Genomic DNA, 21,075 nt, shown 5'->3' with positions numbered 1-21,075 from the left:
AATTTATTTACTGAACAATTAAATAAACTGTTAAATCAATTAAAAAACTTAAAACAAGTTGAACTGAACATAACTTTAAAATAATTAATAGACCTTATAATAACTAGTGCTAAAAAGAAAATTTAATAATAAAGTAATTTATATTTCTTATAATTAAGATAAAAAAAATGTTATTCTTTTATTTGTTATATATTGGACCAAAATAATATAGAAGATAAAAAATTAAAATTTAAAAATTTGATGTAAATATTTTTATCATTTCAAAAAATAATAAAAGTTATTAAAAAAATTTATTTACTGAACAATTAAATAAACTGTTAAATCAATTAAAAAACTTAAAACAAGTTGAACTGAATATAACTTTAAAATAATTGTTAGTAAAGTTTTGCCATTTCTTTTGCTAATCTATTTCAATTTATAATATATAAATTCTAGACATTAAACAATGCGTTGCCCCGTTGATGTATGTTTATTTGCCATGTCAGCTTATTTCTTTCCAAAAAGTATACTACGTGAACTTCTTGAAACTATATAGAATTAAAATATCTCCAAATTTCCCTTCGATCTAAGCCTCATGTTTGTCATATTTTCACCTTTGATTTTCACATGATGATTACCTAATGCATTCTCATATTATCCCCAAATTCATTATTGAATTAGTTTCCAAATAGCACCAGCTCTATCAAAAATCATATTTAGTAAATTTTTATTTGGTAAATCAAGCATAGTATTTAATAATTTTTATTATTAAATATAAATTAATATATTAATAATTATAGCATATTAATAAATTGAGTATACTAATTACAAATTAATTATTAATATATAACTGCATATTAAATGTATTTTTTTACTGCTCATATTAAAAGTAATTGAAAACTATTAGTTACTGTTACAAATTATAACATTAATTACCACTTATTATTAAAAATTAAAAATACCCGTTACTCAATGCATATTCTAAAATAATTATTATGTTTAATTGCGACACATTTGGCTGAGTTGATTTTTTTAAATAAAATATTTGTTATTTTAATTTATTTTATTATCATGTGATTTTGTTGTAAGTGAACTATTTTGTTATTAGACTTAGAGATTCTGTTTTCAAATATTTTTAAAATAATTTCTAAATCTTTTATCTTATAATGTACATGTACAAAGTATATTTTGAAAACTAATGTGATGTAGGTAAGTAGATATTCAGAAAAGATTATAATATCCAATTATCTCACGTGATTTATGCCATAATTTCCCTTTTTAATATAAAATGTTAATTGGTATCAATATTCTATTTTAAATGCAGGAGACATTTTTTTACTGAAAATGCAGGAGACATATCATATGTAATGATATTAATTCAATACAAATTTTAATAATTAGTTACCTTATATATGCACCCAATTAAAAATATTCCTCGAACTCAATTTCTGCATTAGTGTATAAATATTTGAAGATATTATGCAAATACATTCGCAAATCATACGATCATCCAACCAAATACTCAAGAACACGATTAAAAGTTTGATTCACTTCATGTACAAAATTTATGTTCGAGCTTAGCTAGTATCGTATCACTCCTCTTTATCTTCGTCTTCTTCGTAATTGAAGGGTAGAGGCACTGACTTGAATGCACGGTACTTGCCAACATTAGTCAAGTGCTCATTCTCAACTCTGAAAGTTACAAATGTAGCAATTAAATTTTGGAAATTATCCTTGTTTCTACAAATGATACATGGAATACTAATTTGCAATACATAAGTTAAAGGATCTGATGTAACGACGTTTAGCTATTTTAGACACATCAGTATTGTGATTTTACTAAATTATTGTTGCGGTATTAAAGGATCTGATGTAACAACATTAGGTTATTTTAGACAGTATAAGGACCAAAAAAGTTAAAAAAAATTGCAATTGTATAAATTAAAATGAGATATTTTAAACTAAAGACAAAAAGGTAAAATTGTTATAACTATAAGAACAAAATCAAATCTTTAATTTCATGTTTACCTAAAGAAGTTCCATATGCCACGACGAATGATCTCTAGACATGCAACAATGGTAGTCAAGGCTTGTTTATGCAAGAAGCTAAACTTGAAATTCAAGACAGTCTGCAACCAGGCAAATCTCAACAACACATTAAGGACCTGCATTGTTTCAATTTGTCAACACTTTTTTTTCCAATTTTAGAAACATAGATAAACAAGATATCAATCATAATTGTAAAACATGTTAGAAAATTTCAAGCACAATTGTTCCCTCTCACATACCATGGCTATGAAATAAACACTTTTATGAGGAACTGCAAGTTTATCTCTCAACCAGCGGTTCTTGGATTCCTTTTGCAAAAGCCCCCAATCAATTACAAGGTCCCAATATGTAGATGCAACTGCTGCAAATATCGAGAAAATCCACGCCAGCACATTCCATGCCGTTGATTTGTTAAGACTATAGGCTGTCCTTAGGCAAACAGCAATAATTGTGAGGAAATATTTCAATCCGTTATATCCTTGCATGGGATCTTTCTCTTCGAACAGGCGCCTAAGACACTGCAAAATATTAAACAAAATTTTATTTAAAACATGAAATTTTTGTAATAACATTTTGAGTTCAGCACTAGGAAGCATAAATACAGATATAGCAGTCTAATGTTCCTCTTAAATAATTATATAATGAAGTATAAAATAATATTTGTGTCTAAATATTAATCTTGGACCCTTACTAATCCAGAATTCATCTGAAAGATAAATAAAATCTAATAAAAAATTATTTCATTAAATATCAAATTTAAATAATATTCGAACAATTTAATTTTAATTTGAGCATATTAATTATTTGTGTTTAATAATTTGATTGGTCTAAGAGGATATTACATTACTTTGTTGATAAAAATGGAACAAGTTTAGTCACCTGGAGGAAACGAGACCAATAAGGAATAACAGCAATTATGAATGAAAAAGTTATGAATACACTGCTTTTGTTGCAAGTGTTTTCTCTATGTTTGAAATCCCCCCAGCCGTAGTAGCAAATGTAGAACTCTAAATCTCTCAAGGCTTGCACCTGAGTACACAATAGTATCACAATGTTATATATTGGCAAAGAGCATAAAAGGGAATGATAATCCAAGGATTATTATTGTTTTAATTTGGTAACAAACCTGGCTAGTAAATTGATCTGCCAAGAAGAAATCCGGGAGTGTGACCTGAAATACACGGAAAATAACAAGTGTTAGACTATGCTATGAAATTGGGAAAATCCAAAAACAATGTGTTTGTAGGGACTTTTCTTTACCTTGTAAAGAGGGGCACATATGCAGTGAAACAAGCATATGAGGAAGAAAACCCTGCTTGAGCGATAAAAGATGTTTATAGGGCACAATAAGATAGCAATCACAACCTGCAGAATAATAATGAATGAATTCATAATGTACTTCATACTCCAGTAGTTAAAATATTTAGTGGCAAAATATTTCCAACATAAACTACTTACAAGAAGCAGGATGAGCGGAATAAGTTCAGTAAATGTTTGGTAATCTTTTGTCTGTGGATCTATCTGCATGTCTAGGTTTACAAGCACGCCGCCGAGTGCCAACACTGCTAGACCAAAACCTAGGAGAAGGACTTGATTGTAGCCTAACTCAATGCCTTGCTTAAAACCAAATATGAATGAGTGATTCACTCTGTATCGCCTCCAATAGTATATATTTGCAGCATACATCAGCAAGTGTAGAACTACAAATCCATACAGACTGCAAAAAAGAAAGTTGAACATGGTTACTAGGTACATGTTTGGATAATCCATACCTACTCTTTCTACCTGTGATTCTGAACATAGTTTTAGTTACAATAGTTTATATTGTCATTCAATCACAAACTAACATCTAGGATCAGCTTATTGACTTTTATAATAACAACCTTTAAAGTTATATTATACATGATTTTAAATTTGTTGATAGTGTAAATTACACTGACAGTGCATACTGATTTAGAGTCTCGTACCAAAAGCAACTGATTTGAGAAATGAATTCTTGTTAATTAGGATGAGCTATGGACTTTGGAAAATTACCTGTTAAGTGGGAACAAGGTATCCATGTACTTAGTACTCCCAGGCGTTTGCAATATGTGACGGGTACGAACGATTAGAATAAGGGCTAAGATTAGAGCTGCTGTGCATCCTGCTAAGAACCCTGAGAATATGTTGACAATGTCAACAGAATGAAGAAATGAGAATCAAAATTTGTCTTCTTTTTCACCACAAAATAAGATTTAAAACTATATATACATGAATATCTTGGTGCTTACCCGTGGAAAATGTAACTCTATGTCTTTCTCTTTTTGCTTTTGGTCTTAAGATGCTCATAGCTTTATTACGATTTGAGTTGTAGAAGTGCTTAGTGAATGTTTTTTCCACCCTATCCATGAGCTTTGTGACCTGCCATGGGAAGTGCCAAGTTGTGACTAAAAACACTGAGAAACTCATAGTATTTATTGACTTTTACATTGTTATCAATCTTAAACTATTATGTCATATATAATAAGTTTATTGATTTTTCTGATAATTATCTAATATGATTTTTTATTGATTGATAATACAAAAAATTTTACATTGATGGTGAATAGAAATGAAACTCCTAAGAATAATTGATGAATCTCAATACCAGGCCTTCATTTTAGCACTCTCACCTCATCAGAGCTTCCAAGGTGGGAGTTATCCACCATTTTCATATAAGCTTTAGCTGCATCTCTTGACGTGATCTGCATCAAGAAGTACTTACTATATCAAGTGATAGCAGAGACAAAAAACTTTAAATGAGTAAAATGAAATGAAGGGTAATTGAATTTCCACCTTATCATATTTCTTCATTATCTTTGAAAATGCCAAGGTATTTAGAAAACTGTTAATTTCATGAAAATGGTCAGATAATCACATGAGAAATACAAGGTAACAAAATACATAGGCTTCTTAATTACATTACATTACCTATAACTTTTAAGAAGCCTAAGCTTGCGGTAGAATTCAATGAATGACCTTTTAAGTTGTTCCTCAACTTTGTTCAAATTTTTTCTGCTGAAATTTAATTCTGCATGGCCAGGGAAATTGAGAACACCTTTTATAGTTGAACGTGGAGTTTCATGGGTGTGGTTGAATTGCACACGATCAAGTACTTCCAAAGGAGCTGGTCTAGTACCAGTGATATTCTTTAGCTTCTGTACCTCAACTTTTGGTTTCACAGTTTGTTTTACTTGTTCTTCTTGATCATCATTAGAACCATCATCATCTGATTGTTCATGATGAGTGCTACTTTCCTCAATCACCTCCATGACCATGGAAACCTTTCCTGTAAAGAAGCATAATGCAATTTAACTCGTACACTTTTCTTACATTCAATGCACTCTAAATATAGGGTTTTTTTAGCATAGACATGTGTATCTTAAAAAGTAACAATGCTCAAGTCAAATAATATTCCCTCCTTCGTCCCATCCCATAATGATCATCAAGAAAAAAAGTTACAAAATTATTATCATTTTAACTCGGTGACCATCTAATATTAATTATTTTTTCTACTTATATATATTTCATATAATATTCATAATGGACAAAAAATGCAAAAAAAATAATAATGAGGATAAGATTAATTATTATTCTTTTTTATTCATTAATTTATTGATTTTTTTTGGTACCGGACGATAATTATAATAGAACGAAAGAGTATTATGATAGGTAATTATCTTTTCAAATACTACCTATGATTTTTTATATAAGAAATAAAAGAGAATATTTTTTAGATCTTAATTATAAGAAAAATATATAAGATCAATTTTATGTATATTAATTACTAGTTAATTTACACTTATATAATTTATTTAACAAGAATAGATAGGTACTAAAAGATAAAAGCTATATAAAATAATTATGTCCTTCAATAACGATTTTATTGATAGCCTAATTTTACTTGAATTTTCAAATGATATTTATATGTATGAAGAATAAAAGTTAAGTTAACCAGTAAAATAAAAGTTAGGTTAAATTTGAAAATAGCTTGAGTACCGTTGTCAAAAGTAAGGCTAGCTAAATGAATGCCTTGGTGAAAAGTAAGAATATTATATGATATTAAATTGATGAAGAAAGTCAAATAAACTAATGGCTTTCATTTCAGCAAAAAAAAAATTTCAGGCTCATTACTAATAATTAAATAATAAAAAGATCAAGTTCAACGAAATTAGGAGACATTAACAAATGTTGATGAAATGATACGGAGTCTTGCAGAAAAATGAAACTATTTTAATAATTAATAGACAAAGAAAAGAAAGCAAAAGAGGAGGAAGAATATTAAATTTTTTCTAAAGTAACTGCTTATATATATTGAAAAATACTCTTAATTAAGTAATGCGCCAAGTTTATGAGGATAAAAGTTTAAAAGTAATTACATTGTAAGTAACGGCAAAACAAGGAATACATATGAAAAGGAATATGATAAAACTTAAAATATAAAAAAGGAAGAAAGATTCAATCAAAATACGATATCATGAACAAATTATGAATTAAATATAATTAGAATATGTTGTCCGTGTAAAAGTTTTAAATTTATATTCTCATTTAATTTATATATGATAAGATCATTAATTTTATAATATATTTACCATAAAACTCATATATAATATATATGATTTTTAATTAAATAATAATGTAAAAAAAAACTCTATAGTGTATAAAAAATAATTCTTATTAATATGGAAATTAAAGTGTGATATAGAAAATAAAAGAAAAAATCACTCTTAAAGAGTGTGTGTATCTTGAGAAGGAAGTTAAAGATTAAAAGAAGAAAGATAAAAAAAATATAAATATAAAGTAATAGTAATAAGAAAGGAAAAGGAAAATTACAAAAAATATGACGTATGAATTTTGGCATAAAGAATTAAAGTCATATAAAATATATTTAACGAATATTAAAAATATATGCAATGTATTTTTATTATTGAATTAATGCTTATAAAGTTTAAAAATACTTTTAAACGTTATTACAAAGAAATAAAATCAAACCAAGCATTATTATTATTATATGTTAATTACGAGAGCCCTGATTATTCTTCACAAGATTTAAAAATATTTAGATTGATATATTTTGCATATTAGATACAAAACTTTTAATGAAATATTTAAAATCACTTTGACTATAAATTTTTCTTCAAATAAATTAAGTAAACTATTTACTCATATATTAAATATTTTAATCTATCAAAAAAATTATAATCATTGATATCGATGTATGATTTAAACAACATCTTCAACAATCTGGCTGGTAATTACTGTTTCTACTTTCTACAAAGTTAAGCGAATGAGCGAACCAACCGCATTAACACGTAACAGCAGCGTATTTTAATAAAATCGCAACAACATAAAGCTTTGACCAATGAATTTATTAGACTTCACATTCACTCTTTTATTTTTATTAGACTTCACATTCACTCTTTTCACACGTAATTGAGCTCAATGAATTTAATTACAATGAATTCATACATTAAATGGTTTTTGTACTCTCGTTTAATTACTAATTACATATAATGAAATTCTTAATTTTTATATTATTTTTAAAATTCATATTTATGATATTTTTAATCGATCAATAGTGTAAACATGTTTTATATTACGTTGATCAAAATTAACTTATTAAAATTATTAATTTTTGTAATAATTACACTAACACGATTTCTAATTAAATTATAATAAAAAAGTTAGTTATAAAGCATCTAATAAACAAATATGAACTAATTATTTCATAATCTCAAGCTATTAATTTTGGTGTTTTGTTTGGATAAATTTTTCATGAATATTTATCAGAGAATAAGATAAAAAGAAAAATTAATTTATATTTTTATAAGTTAAAATTTAACTTACATAATCTAAAAAAAAATTCTCACTTTAGTATCTTTTAAAAATTTAAAATAATTTTAGCTCAATGAAAAAGTTTAATTTTTTTGGTGGAGAAGTTTGCCAACACTTGACCATTGACCAGGGGCAAATACAGGTTAAACACTATGGGAGTAATTGTTCTCACAATTTTTTTTACTTATATATTTTGATAAAAAAAAAAAAAAAAACTTGCCCAACAAAAACAAGTGGTGTCCCATAGAATATTTTTTTAGATGAATGTGAGAAGTTATAATTAGGAGATAAATGAGAGAATAAATTAATAATAATTTATTATTTTATCCTTCTAATTTTATCGTTTGTCTCTTATAATACTAAATACATACTTTAAGTCAGTGATACAAACACACTTTAATTGATCAATTGTAATTTTTAAAAACTGATATAAGTAATTTGGATTCTTTTCATCATAAATTATGTATTTAAAAAAATATATCCATATTTATAAGACATAATTGACTAGTTAGATTATGTTTATTAAAAAAATATTTAAAAATTAACATTAAATTTATTAATAAATTTTTTAAAATTTGTCCTAGCATTAATGGATTGCATATTTATATTCGTTGATATTCATAGGAGGGATAAAGTGACAATTCATAGTAACATTTAATTATAGATTAAAATAAATAAGGATATTTTTTTAAAAAAAATAATTAATGTACAAGAGAAAGATGAAATAGAATCTTATAATAAGAGATAAAAAAACATTATTGATTATGTCTTAATTTTTCTTTTGTAGAAAGATAATATATTATTTCCTTGTCCTATTAAACAAAATTTATTGAACCGCCCCACAGAAGACTAAGCATGGATTAAATTAATGGCAAGGGTATGTTTGGATAAACTTATTTAAAAACACTTCTAAGATAAAAAAAAAAATAAGATAAGTTTTTTCATAAGTTAAAATAAATTCTCTGTTAGTTAATTTATAAAAAATTATGATATGAGAAAATATTTACAAATTAACTAATGACTAATTAATGAAAATTTCATTTCGTAAGCAAGTTGAAGAAAGGTTTACTGTTCAATTTGGCTCCTCTGGGTGTGGAAGCTGCCAACACAGCAGATGAAGAAGCAACATCAGAAGCAAGACGAGTCATCTCAACAGATCGATCAAAGGACCCAGTTGGGTTCTCAACTTTGATCCTGAAAGCTATCAAAGCATCCATTTGCTTGTTGAGCATTGCAGCTTCCTTCAACACTTCCTCCACTTTTGATCTATAAAACTTGCCCACTTTGTTGAACTCATCATCGAGCCTCTTGAAATACACCAACTCGTATTCTCCACCTTCTTCTGAAGTCATACGGAACGTAGTTTCGTACTTCTCAGAACCATCATGGTTGTTCACTGAGTGCACCATAATGGGTTGGCTCTCTATGTCTTGTTCTGAGGGAGTAAGTTGTTGGTAGTGTCTTTGTTGTGTGAGGCCACTGAAGGCTCTGTATAGTGTTAGCTTTCTCCTTAGACCACTTGGGGTGGGAGAAGGCTTGTTCCTAAGTTTGAAGCGTTGGATTTCTTTCAAAAGGGTTTTCAGAAGATTGTAATCCATGTATGCTTCTTGCCATTCTGGCACCATTTGGGAGGTGTATTCTTTCCCAAACTTCATTTTTTGTGGCCTTTAAATATGTTGGTTGCACCAAAGATATGTATAGGCCTAAAGGGTAATGCATGCAATTAGAAACTATTTTGATAAAATGAAGAGAGGTGGTGAAAAGGGGAAATAATTATGGATAGTGAAAGAGAATGAAATGAGAGATATATATAGTCCTAAAGGGTAATACAATTAGAAACTTTTTTCATTTTTTGACAAAACGAAGGTTCATATTACTGTGGTTTGATAGTTGGTGCGGTAGTTAGGCCTGGAAGACAATTTAGCGTCGTACGTTTAAGTAATTTGAAAATTAGAATATAGAAAAGACAAAGGGTAGACAATAGACACCACGTTACCCTGACCTTTAGGGACCAAAACAGAAAGTTAGAAAAATAGTGACACAAAACAAAGAATTTGTTTTGATTTTCTGGAAAGAAGGGGTTTGTGGAAAAAGAATAGAAGACTACTTTTTGATTAGGTCTTTCGTTGGAAAGCTTTCTCTCACTCTCAAGAAGACATTATTGAAAAATAATGTCTACACGTCATTTTGTACGTTACGTTAGTTTATTTTAAAAAAATAAAATAAAATAATCGTCTGAGTGATTGGACAACACCCCCACCATGTTAAAAAAATAAAATAAAGGAGTCTTCTAATAAAACCAATAATGGTTGACGTTGACAAGCACTCAGACTGTGATATAAGGATGCAAAATAAGATTTGTTGACGGTGAGTAATGGAAGATGGACAGTGTGAAACTTTGAACTATATAAGGTAGTTGTTAACTTCCTGTTGGCTTATTCTGTTGGACAGTGCGAAATATCAAAGTTTGAACACGTGAAATGAAGAGTCATCATAATTTTAAATAATTTTATAAATAAAATTTAACATGAGTCTTTTTTTTAAAAAAAATAAGTTATATTTTTTTTACCAAACTTACCAGTAGTATTGGTTTGTTGCGTAAATAATTACAATAAAAATAATTTGGATATTAAAATAAATTTACAAAAAAGTTTACATAAATAATTCACATATTTATGAAATTTAATTATAAATTAAAAAATGTAAATTATTTTAAATAAAACATATAAAATAATATAAAATAAAATTTAAAAGTTTTATGTATTAAATATTTTTTTTAATTTATAAATTTTGATTATAAATTTTTTATAATTCTTGACTAATAATACAGAAAATAATATTAACTAAATAAAACAAGTGTCTTAGTTATGTATTCCTTTATCTATAAACAAAATATCATACATTTAATTTCTATTAAGATATATTTTTTTTTTCATATAAGCCTAATGTCAATTATCTATATAAACTTCACCTTATCATGAATATATCATATCAAACTCAGAGATAACTTTAGATGAACAAATAATAGGAGGAACAAAATTATTTATTTTGAAAAATAGAAAGACTAAATGTCATGATTTAAAAATAAGTTGATCAAAATTATAATTTAAGCTTGTTTTATCCTCCCATTCTCTAAAGCATGTATTCACATAATTGATGTACTTTAAGGGTGTCCAAAGACTAGTTCAATAAAAAAATCAAGCTGAATTAGTTTCAAATTGTTTTAATCAATTCGATTTTATATCCAAATAATCAAATTGGTTTAGAAACAAGTTTAAAATAGAACTAGTTTTAAAAAATTGACTTTACACAAAACTAATTTTAAACTAATTTTAGACTGATTTTAAGAGTTGGAGTAATTTTGAACTGATTTTCAAACAATTTTACAAATAAAAAAAATATTTAAGTGAAAATTAGTTTGGTTAGTCAATCTAGTTTTATAAAAACAATTCAGTTAATCAAATTAATTTTATAAATACAGTTCATGCCTTTTCCAATGAACTAATTCAAAAAATAACCAATTCAATTTAAGTTTCATTACAATCCGATTCAATCCAAATCAATGTTTTTGCTCACTCCTATTTTTCAACCCTTCTTACAAATTCTTCATTAGTTTCTTGTTGGGTGTTTTAGCCATCAAAGTGAAGAAAGGTGATCCCTCTCTCGCTCCGTCCTTAGCTAACATAAGAACCACTCCTAGCTGTAAATTCCATGCTGCCCTAGCCTCCTGATTGAACCAGTTTATGTACTCTCTTAAAGGCTCTTGGTCTCCATGTCTGATTTTCTTTAGATCAATCTCGGTTTTTGGTCTTGCTTGACTAGCAACGAAGGTATCACGTAATTTTTTCCTTAGATCAATCCAAGAATCAATTGACTTCAGAGGTAGCGGTTGGATTTATTTCAACATGGATCTCTTCATATTAACAACGCAAAGGCACCTTTTTACAACAATGTATGTTCGAATTCAATGAGGTGATCATTCGGATCAACCACCCATCCTTCAACTCCATAGTTGGAAATTGTTGCAGTTGCTTCAAAACATGTAAACTCAAAATTCGCGCTGAAAATGTCATGTTGAACGGAATCATCTCATGATTCTTGACTCCACCTATCATATTATAAGCTTTTGCTCCAATTATCAGATTCCGATCAATAACTTTGGATGTGACAAAATTTTCCTTGTAGTCTTGACCTTTTCTTTTTTTTGTTTTCTCAATTCTTCAATGTTTGTTGTTGTTGTCGCAAGAGTGTCACAAGTCTCACGACCTAGAGTACCAAAGATTCGTCTCCATCTTCAGGAATAACCCCATTCTGAGGAGCGAAAGGACCTATTCTCCTTCCTCGCAAGGCGATTATGGTAGCCTAGCCTAAGAAAGTGCTGAGGCCTTCATCTTATTCCTTGTGCTCACCATCACTAATCGTTAGATCTGTTTTGAACAAGAAATTGTATAATGATTAAATGAATTGATGAAACCGATTCCCACAGATGGTCAATATTTTGAAGTGGCCTCGATTCGGGGTCAAAGACCACCAAGTAGAATGGTGGTCCTCAAGTGCTTTTGGTGATGGCACCCCCAACAACTTGGACGTTCAAGTAAAATAAAGTGTATGTGGAATGGTAAAAATGAATCATGTTGCCTTCATTTGAGAAAGTCCTCATATATTTCTAGGTTTCCTTGACGAGAAAGTTGGTTGGATTGATTGCGCTCCACGTGTAGGCGCATGTGACTATGTATCTAATAATTTGTCACTTAGGTGTGAATGTTGTCTTTATCTCGATATATTCGGGTTAAGTGCGGATACTAGTTTGAATGATCATGACTGATGCTCTTTAAGGTGATTTACTTTATAACTTGGGTTGATTATGATAAGTCGAACTCCATAACATCTTTAAGTCAACGTGATAATATTTGCAGCCACCCATGTAATGCTCCTTTATTGCTTGAAGCAAAAAGAAAATATTTACACTTGAATTCTCAACATATGAAGAAGGAAAGAATAAAAGAAGGAGCAAAAAGGTGTTTTAGAAAAGAAAAAGAGGAAATCAAATCAAACAATAAATCCATGTTGTAGCCTAGTATCGCATCACTCATCTTTATCTTCATCTTCGTCGTAATTGAAGGGTAGAGGCACTGACTTGAATGCACGGTACTTGCCAACATTGTTCAAGTGCTCATTCTCCAATCTGAAATTAGAAATGTAGTAATTATAAAATAAATCAATCGAACTCTGAAAATTATCCTTGTTTTTCCAAATGATGCATGGAGTATTAATTTGTAGTACATAAGTTGATGAAAATTTGAAAAATATAAGGTTAACTTAATAATTGAGAAGAAAGGTTAAGGCTGAAAGGAACCAGAGGTTGCATGTTTGAATCCCTATTTTTAACATAACTAACTAAAGTTAACATTAGTCAATAAAATAAATTATCACTGTCAAAGTATCTAGGATTTTCAACACTCAAAACACATTTGCTCGACTAATTGAGTTTTACCCCTTAGTTATTAGAATCCTAATTAATTTCATGTTTACCTGAAGAAGTTCCACATGCCACGACGAATGATCTCTAGACATGCAACAATAGTAGTCATGGCTTGTTTATGCAAGAAGCTAAACTTGAAATTCAAAACAGTCTGCAACCAAGCGAATCTCAGCAAGACATTAAGGACCTGCATGGTTTCAATTTGTCAACACTTTTATTCCAATTTTAAAAACATAGAAAAATAAGATATCAATCATAATTGTAATAAATGTCAGAAAATTTCAAGCACAATTGTTTCCTCTTACATACCATGGCTAAGAAATATACACTTTTATGAGGGACTGCAAGTTTGTCTCTCAACCAGCGATTCTTGGAACGCCTTTGCAAAAGGCCCCAATCAATTACAAGGTCCCAATATGTAGATGCAACTGCTGCAAATACTGAGAAAATCCAAGCCAGCACCATCCACGCCATTGAATTGTTACGATTATAGGCTGTCCTAAAGCAAACAGCAACAATTGTGAGGAAATATTTCAATCCGTTATATCCTTGCATTGGATCTTTCTCTTCGAACAGGCGCCTGAGACACTGCAACATATTGAAGAAGCTTGTGTTTAACACTTCAAATTTTATTGATAACAGTTTGAGTTCAGCACTAACATGCATAAATACAGGAAATTTGTCCAATATAGGTATTTTTTAAAAAACTAAATACCACTTTGAGATGATTTTCTTTCAATTTAGTAGACTAGGTGATTCGTGTCACTTAAGAAATTGGTGACACTACTCTGAAGAGTATTACTTGTTCAGGTATGTGAATGATTAGTGACGCTACCCTGACTAGTTTCACCCAGTCAAATACATTTTTTCAACCATGAATAAGGATCCTCTAAATGATATAATGAAGTGTAATATAATTTTTGGGTATCTGAATATTAATCTTTCTACTTTATACTTTGGTCTAAGTAAGAGGATATTACATTACTCCTTATTCACTTGCAAGAAAATTCAAGAAATGGATATTCGTATTTCATTTCTGCTTTTACCTTCAACAAGTACGGTTCTAAAAGTTGATCAAAATGGAACAAATTTAGTTACCTGAAGGAAACGAGACCAGTAGGGAATGACGGCAACGATGAATGAAAAAGTTATGAATACACTACTAGAGTTGCAAGTGTTTTCTCTCTGTTTGAAATCCCCCCAGCCATAGTAGCAAATGTACAACTCAAAACTTCTCAAGGCTTGCACCTGATCAGTACACAATAAAGGATCACAATATTATTATATAAGAGAAAAAAAACCATAAAAGAAATGATTATCCATGGATTATTATTCTTTTAATTTGGTAACATACCTGGCTAGTAAATTGATCTGCCATGAAGAAATCCGGGAGTGTGACCTTAAATACATGGAAAATAACAAGTGTTAGACTATGCTTGAAAATTAGGAAAATGCAAAAACAATTTGTTTGCAGGGACTTTTCTTTACCTTGTAAAGAGGAGCACATATGCAGTGAAACAAGCATATGAGCAAGAAAACCCTGCTTGAGCGATAAAAGATGTTTATGGGGCACAGTAAAATAGCAATCACAACCTGCAGAATGAATTCATAATGTAATTCATACTTCAGTACATCTTAAAATATTTAATGGCAAAATCTTTCAAACATAGAACGAGTTTGCTTAAATTAAAAAAAAAAATAAGTATTTTTTATATGCGCTTTTGTAAGTAGAAAATATTTATTTCTTAAAATAAATAAATAAAATATATTTTTTAAGTAAAAATAATTTAGACAAACATTTTAAAAAATAAAAAATTACTTATTTTATTAAAAAATACTTATTTCAACGAATAAGTTTAAGCAAACCGATAATCTCCTTACAAGCAGCAAGATGAGTGGAATAAGTTCAGTCAATGTTTTGTAATCTTTTGTTTGTGGATCAATCTGCATGTCTAGGTTTACAAGCACACCGCCGAGCGCCAATACTGCTAGACCAAAACCTAGGAGAAGGACTTGATTGTAGCCCAACTCAGTGCCTTGTTTAAAACCAAATATGAATGAGTGGTTCACTCTGTATCGCCTCCAGAAGTAAATATTTGCTGCATACATCAGCATGTGTAGAACTATGTATCCATATAGACTGCAAAAATGAAAGTTTAACATAGTTACTACTTAGTACATGTTGTTTGGGTAACCGTTCGTATCTTTGAGCACTAATTAGTTTTATGTACTCTGAAAATACTTTAGGAAGGAATGTAAGGATAATTCAAACATAACTTTAGTTATAATGTTGTTTCTTTTTCCTTATGTAGATTAATTATCTCCTAATGTTGGTTTTGGTGGGGGCACTTGTACCCAAAATTGACTAATTTGCGAAATGGATTCTTGTTAATTAAGATGAGCAATGAACAATTGAAAAATTACCTGTTCAGTGGGAACAAGGTATCCATGTACTTAGTACTCCCTGACTCATCCAATATTTTACGAGTACGAACGATTAGAATTAGGGCTAACACAAGAGCCGCTGTGCATCCTGCTAAGAAACCTGTGAATATGATGACAGTGTCAACAGAAAGAAGAAGTGATAATCAAAATTTGTCCTCTTTTCTCAAAATATATAATGAGTTTATATTATACATGAATATCTTGGTGCTTACCCATTGAAAATGTAACTCTATGTCTTTCTCTCTTTGCCTTTGGTCTTAAGATATTCATGGCTTTATTACGATTTGAGTTGTAGAAGTGCTTAGTGAATGTTTTCTCAACTCTATCCATGAGCTTTGTGACCTGCCATAGAAAGTGTCAAGTAATTTGTTACTAAAAGCATCAAGAAACTTAGTGTTTATCCATTAACAATGTCATTCATAAGCTATTATGTATAATAAGTTTATTAACTTTTCACGATAATTATCTTAAAAATTTCATATCATATTTTTTTTTTTGATAACACAAACTTTTAAACTAACGGTGTATAGAAATTAAATTTAAAAGAATAATGAATCTCAATGGGAGACCTTCTTCTTAGCACTCTCACCTCATCAGAACTTCCAAGGTGGGAGTTGTCCACCATTTTCATATAAGCTTTAGCTGCATCTCTTGACGTGATCTGAATTATGAAGTTACTATGTCAAGTGATAGTACAGATAATAAAGTTTAAATGAGTAAAATGAAGTGAAGGGTAATTGAATTTTCACCTTATCATATTTCTTCATTATCTTTGAAAATGCCAATGTATTCAGGAAGCTGTTAATTTCATGAAATTGTTAATTAGATAATCACTAATAAGGAGAATTAGAAACATGAAGTAATTCATCATACACTTGCTTCTTACATTACATTACCTATAGCTTTTTAGAAGCCTAAGCTTGCGGTAGAATTCAATGAATGACCGTTGAAGTTGTTCCTCAACTTTGTTCAAATTTTTTCTACTGAAATTTAGTTCTGTATTACCAGGGAAATTGAGAACACCTTTGATAGTTGAACGTGGAGTTTCAAAGGAGTGATTCAATTGCACACGATCAAGTACTTCCAAAGGAGCTGGTCTAGTGCCCCTGACATTATTTGGCTTCTGTACCTCAACTTTTGGTTTTACAGTTTGTTTCACATGTTCTTCTTGATCATCATTTGAATCATCTGATTGCTCGTGATGAGTACTACCCTCTTCAATCACTTCCATGGCCATGGTAACCTTTCCTGTAACAAGCATATAATACAATTAAAACTTGTACACTTTTCTTACATTCAATACACAATGAATACAGATTGACATGTTGGAAGGGTATCTCAATTTTATTAAAGATTAATTTATTTTTAGTAAAGACCACATGTGTCTTTCATAAGAAATAACTGTGTTTAAGCCATATAAAATGACTGTAAGATAAAATTATCTACCAAACATTAAACTCAATTACTTGCTCATAACTCATTTAAGATTATTGATTAAGCTACAAGTTCATTACATACTCCGCTATTAAGGAAAATAGTTTAATAAGTTGAGATAGGAATAGGTAAAAAGAATACAAAGTATAATTATCTCCTTCAATAACAATTTTATTGTTAGTCTAATGTTATTTGAATTTTTAAATGATATTTATATACAGTCGTATTCATAAATTTTATTATTTAAATTTTATCATCTAAGTTTTTTCATGAATTTTATTGCCAAAATTTTGATTTTACACATTTTCCATCACTGACAGTTCAACAAAAAAAAAGTTAAAAAAAATAAAATGAGCTCCTTTTGTTACCCATTTTTGCAAAATGATATCATTTTGTTACAACACAATAGTAAAATGAGTAAAATTAAAAATTTGGGTTGTAAAAATAAAGAAAACAAACTTGGGAAATAAAATTAGTGAAATGATAAAAGTTGGATAGTAAAACATATGATTAAAGTCTTATATGCATTAAGAATAAAAGTAAGGTTAATTTGAAGATATCTTATGATTACCGTTGTGAAAAGGTTAACTAAATGAATACCGTTGTACAAAATAAGTTTGTTAAATGATATTAAATTGATGAAGAAAGTCAAATAAACAAATGACTTTCATCTTCAGAAAATTAAAATTCTCATGTTGATAGCTAATATTTAAAATGCAAATAAGAAAAAGGTCAAGTTCAACGAAATTAGGAGACAAATAAATAGATTTGTTGATGAAAAAATAAGGAGTATACAGAAAAAATGAATCTATTTTAATATTTAATACACATAGAAAAGAAAGATAAGAGGAAGAACAATATTTGTAGCTCAACTAACTGTTTAATTACAAAAGACTTTTAAGTAATGCGTCAAGTTTATGAGGGAAAAAAGAGAGGTTCAAAAGTGACTAAATTATAAGTACCCACAACATGGATTATAATAAACAACTAGAAGAAACAAAGGAATAAGAAAGATTCAATAAAAATACGATATCATTAAGAAATTATTAATGAATTTTTATTATATTAACCGTGTAAAAGTTTTAAATTTATATGGTCATATAATAATAAATTATCACATATAAAATGATTGTTAATTTTTTTATAATTACTACTTTAAATTTATTTATAAAATAAATTCTAATTAAATAATATTGTTAAAAAATTTAGTGTGCAATTATCAATTTTTTTATTATATATGAAAAAATATTCACAATATATAAAATTTAAGATATTGGGTAAACAATATAAAATGAACGTATAGATTGTGGCATAAAAAAATTAAAATCATATAATAACGTGTCAAACCTCAGTATAAATTATAAAGGTAAATTTCCACCCCCTCAAGTCCCACAGGCTAGTGCCCCTTGGGATTTTCCACGGTCCATCTTTATGATATATTTTATTTTATACTAGAAACAAAACTTTTAATCAAATATAATTTTAGAAGCATTTTGACTATAAATTTTCCTTCGAGTAAATTAAGTAAACTATTTTTTTTGTTACAATAAAGCAAACTAACTTAATCATATATTAAATATGTTAATTTACTAATTAAAATAAAAATAAATCATAATCAATGATACTGATGTATGATTTAAACAAGTGCAACCTGACTGATAAGTACTGTTTCTACAAAGTTAATCGGACCAACCCGTCAATAGCAGCGTTTGTTAATTACGTTGACAAAAAATAAAGAAGCACCGTATGTTACTAAACTACCAACAAGATAAGCGATGACCAACATCATACGTTAATAACATGCACTTTCTTCATACGTAATTGAACTGAAAATAATTAATAACAATGAATTCACACATTAAAAGGTCTTCATAATCTCATTTAACTATTAACTATTTATTATTTTTATAATAATTATATTAAAATTATATTTAAGATCATTTGTAATCAATTGATAATATAAACATCTTTATATGTTATATCCAAATTAAACTTATTAAAAAATATTAATTATTGTTATAACTACCCGGCCTAGCTAACATGATTTCGAATTAATTTATAATGTCAAAGCAGTTATAAAACATCTAATAAAAAAACATGAACTAATTATATATTATCCTGTAATGTCAGGTTATTTTTATTAAGATTTTGTTTGAATAGTATATATTTTAGAGTTTAATAACTACGTGTGTTTTATTTAAAAAAAATACAGCTCTGTGTTGTTAATTAAAAAATATAATACCCCGTCAATACATAATCTAAAATCATTTCAAACTGTACTATATAACATATTTTCTATTTTTCAAATAAGTATCTATAAGAGAAGCAAAAAAATATATAAATATTTTTAATAAGCTAAAACTAACTTATAAATTTATAAAAAAAAAAAACTCTCATATTAACTTTTTCAAAAATTAATTTTAACCTATGTGTAAACTGCATAATTTTAATTTTGAAGAAAAAAGTTTAATTTTTTTGGTGGAGAAGTTTACCAACCACGCAGGACTAAGCATGGATTATTTAATTCGATGGTATTTATCTCTCACCAAATAAAGAAAGCAAATATAAAATAATAAGTTGAAGGGTTGAAAAAATGAGTTACTGTTCAATTTGGCTCCTTTGGGTGTGGAAGCTGACAACACAGCAGATGAAGAAGCAACATCAGAAGCAAGACGAGTCATCTCAATGGATCGATCAAACGACCCAGTTGGGTTCTCAACTTTGATCCTGAAAGCGATCAAAGCATCCATTTGCTTGTTAAGTATTGCAGCTTCCGTCATCACTTCCTCCACTTTTGATCTATAAAACTTGCCCACTTTGTTGAACTCATCATCGAGCCTCTTGAAGTACACCAACTCGTATTCTCCACCTTCTTCTGAAGTCATAAGGAATGTAGTTTGGTACTTCTCATAGCCATCATGGTTGTTCACTGAGTGCACCATTATAGGTTGGCTCTCTATGTCATGTTCTGAGGGACTAAGTTGTTGGTAGTGTTTTTGTTGTGTGAGGCCACTGAAGGCTCTATATAGTGTTAGCTTTCTTCTTAGGCCTCTTGGAGTGGCTGTAGGAGGCTTGGTTCTTTGTCTGAAACGTTGTATTTCTTTCAAATGGGATTTCAGAAAATTGTAATCCATGTATGCTTCTTGCCATTCTGGCACCATTTGGGATGTGTATTCTTTCCCAAACTTCATTGCCTTTGAATTTGATTATGTTGGTTGCACCAAAGATGTGTATGTATGTATCAAGGTTTTAGATATTAGTCCACCTTGATGTGTGTAGGTAGAGGGTGATGAATTAGAGTAGAAACTCTTTTGAGATAAGATATCAAGAGAGTAGGTGTAAAGGGAAATGATGGATAATGAAAGAGAATGGAATAGAGATCACGATGGAGTAGGTTGCTATGGATGCTGTTACATTTATATGAACAATGAATATTTTACAAGAAATGACGGTGGGTTGGGTTTGATAGAGTTGGTGAGGTAGGCGTGGAAGACTAATTCACCGTTATGTGTTTAATTAATTAAGTTGTGAATTAGAATAGAAAAAAGGGTATAGACACTAGAAAATCACGTTACCCTGTCCTTTGGGACCAAAACGAAAAGTTAGTGCTTTTTAAGTTGTGTTTTCAATTATGCACCAAGAAAAAATAGTGCTTTTTAGGAAAAGTTGTTTTGATTTTCTAGGAAGAAGCGGTTTATGGAGAAAGAAGAGATGGCTAGCTTCTACTTTTTGTTGGGTATTATTGCGTTGGTAAACTTTGGCTCACTCATGCCTTTACTACCACTACGGCGGGCTGTACGTGTGACACGTTATTATCATAGAAAAATAATGTT

The 21,075-nt window shown here is 29.0% G+C and overlaps 1 protein-coding gene across 2 annotated transcripts; it reads right to left on the bottom strand.

Moving 5' to 3' along the window:
• Nucleotides 1-1,401: 1,401 nt before the first annotated feature.
• LOC114403351 (phosphate transporter PHO1 homolog 3-like) lies at nt 1,402-20,937 on the bottom strand. Of its 2 annotated transcripts, XM_028366266.1 has the most exons (14): nt 20,401-20,937; nt 8,951-9,503; nt 4,978-5,335; nt 4,843-4,891; nt 4,680-4,751; nt 4,299-4,428; nt 4,063-4,183; nt 3,487-3,745; nt 3,289-3,393; nt 3,155-3,199; nt 2,908-3,057; nt 2,268-2,546; nt 2,008-2,144; nt 1,402-1,671 (listed from the first exon to the last, which is right to left on the bottom strand). In XM_028366266.1, the coding sequence occupies exons 1-14, from the start codon at nt 20,431-20,433 to the stop codon at nt 1,572-1,574; spliced, it is 2,391 nt and encodes a 796-aa protein (XP_028222067.1). In that variant the 5' UTR covers nt 20,434-20,937; the 3' UTR covers nt 1,402-1,571. The 2 variants fall into 2 exon arrangements, with proteins under 2 accessions (XP_028222067.1, XP_028222068.1); XM_028366267.1 differs by lacking the exons at nt 1,402-1,671; nt 2,008-2,144; nt 2,268-2,546; ... (8 more) ...; nt 4,978-5,335; nt 8,951-9,503 and adding exons at nt 12,704-13,066; nt 13,414-13,550; nt 13,673-13,951; ... (7 more) ...; nt 16,558-16,606; nt 16,705-17,056 and having other exon boundaries at nt 19,845-20,904.
• Nucleotides 20,938-21,075: the final 138 nt, after the last annotated feature.

Source organism: Glycine soja, chromosome 20 (assembly GCF_004193775.1).
Source record: "Glycine soja cultivar W05 chromosome 20, ASM419377v2, whole genome shotgun sequence".
Classification (NCBI taxonomy): Eukaryota; Viridiplantae; Streptophyta; class Magnoliopsida; order Fabales; family Fabaceae; genus Glycine; species Glycine soja.
Note: the sequence above shows the minus strand (reverse complement) of the source record. Positions and strands in the feature narration are given on the sequence as shown.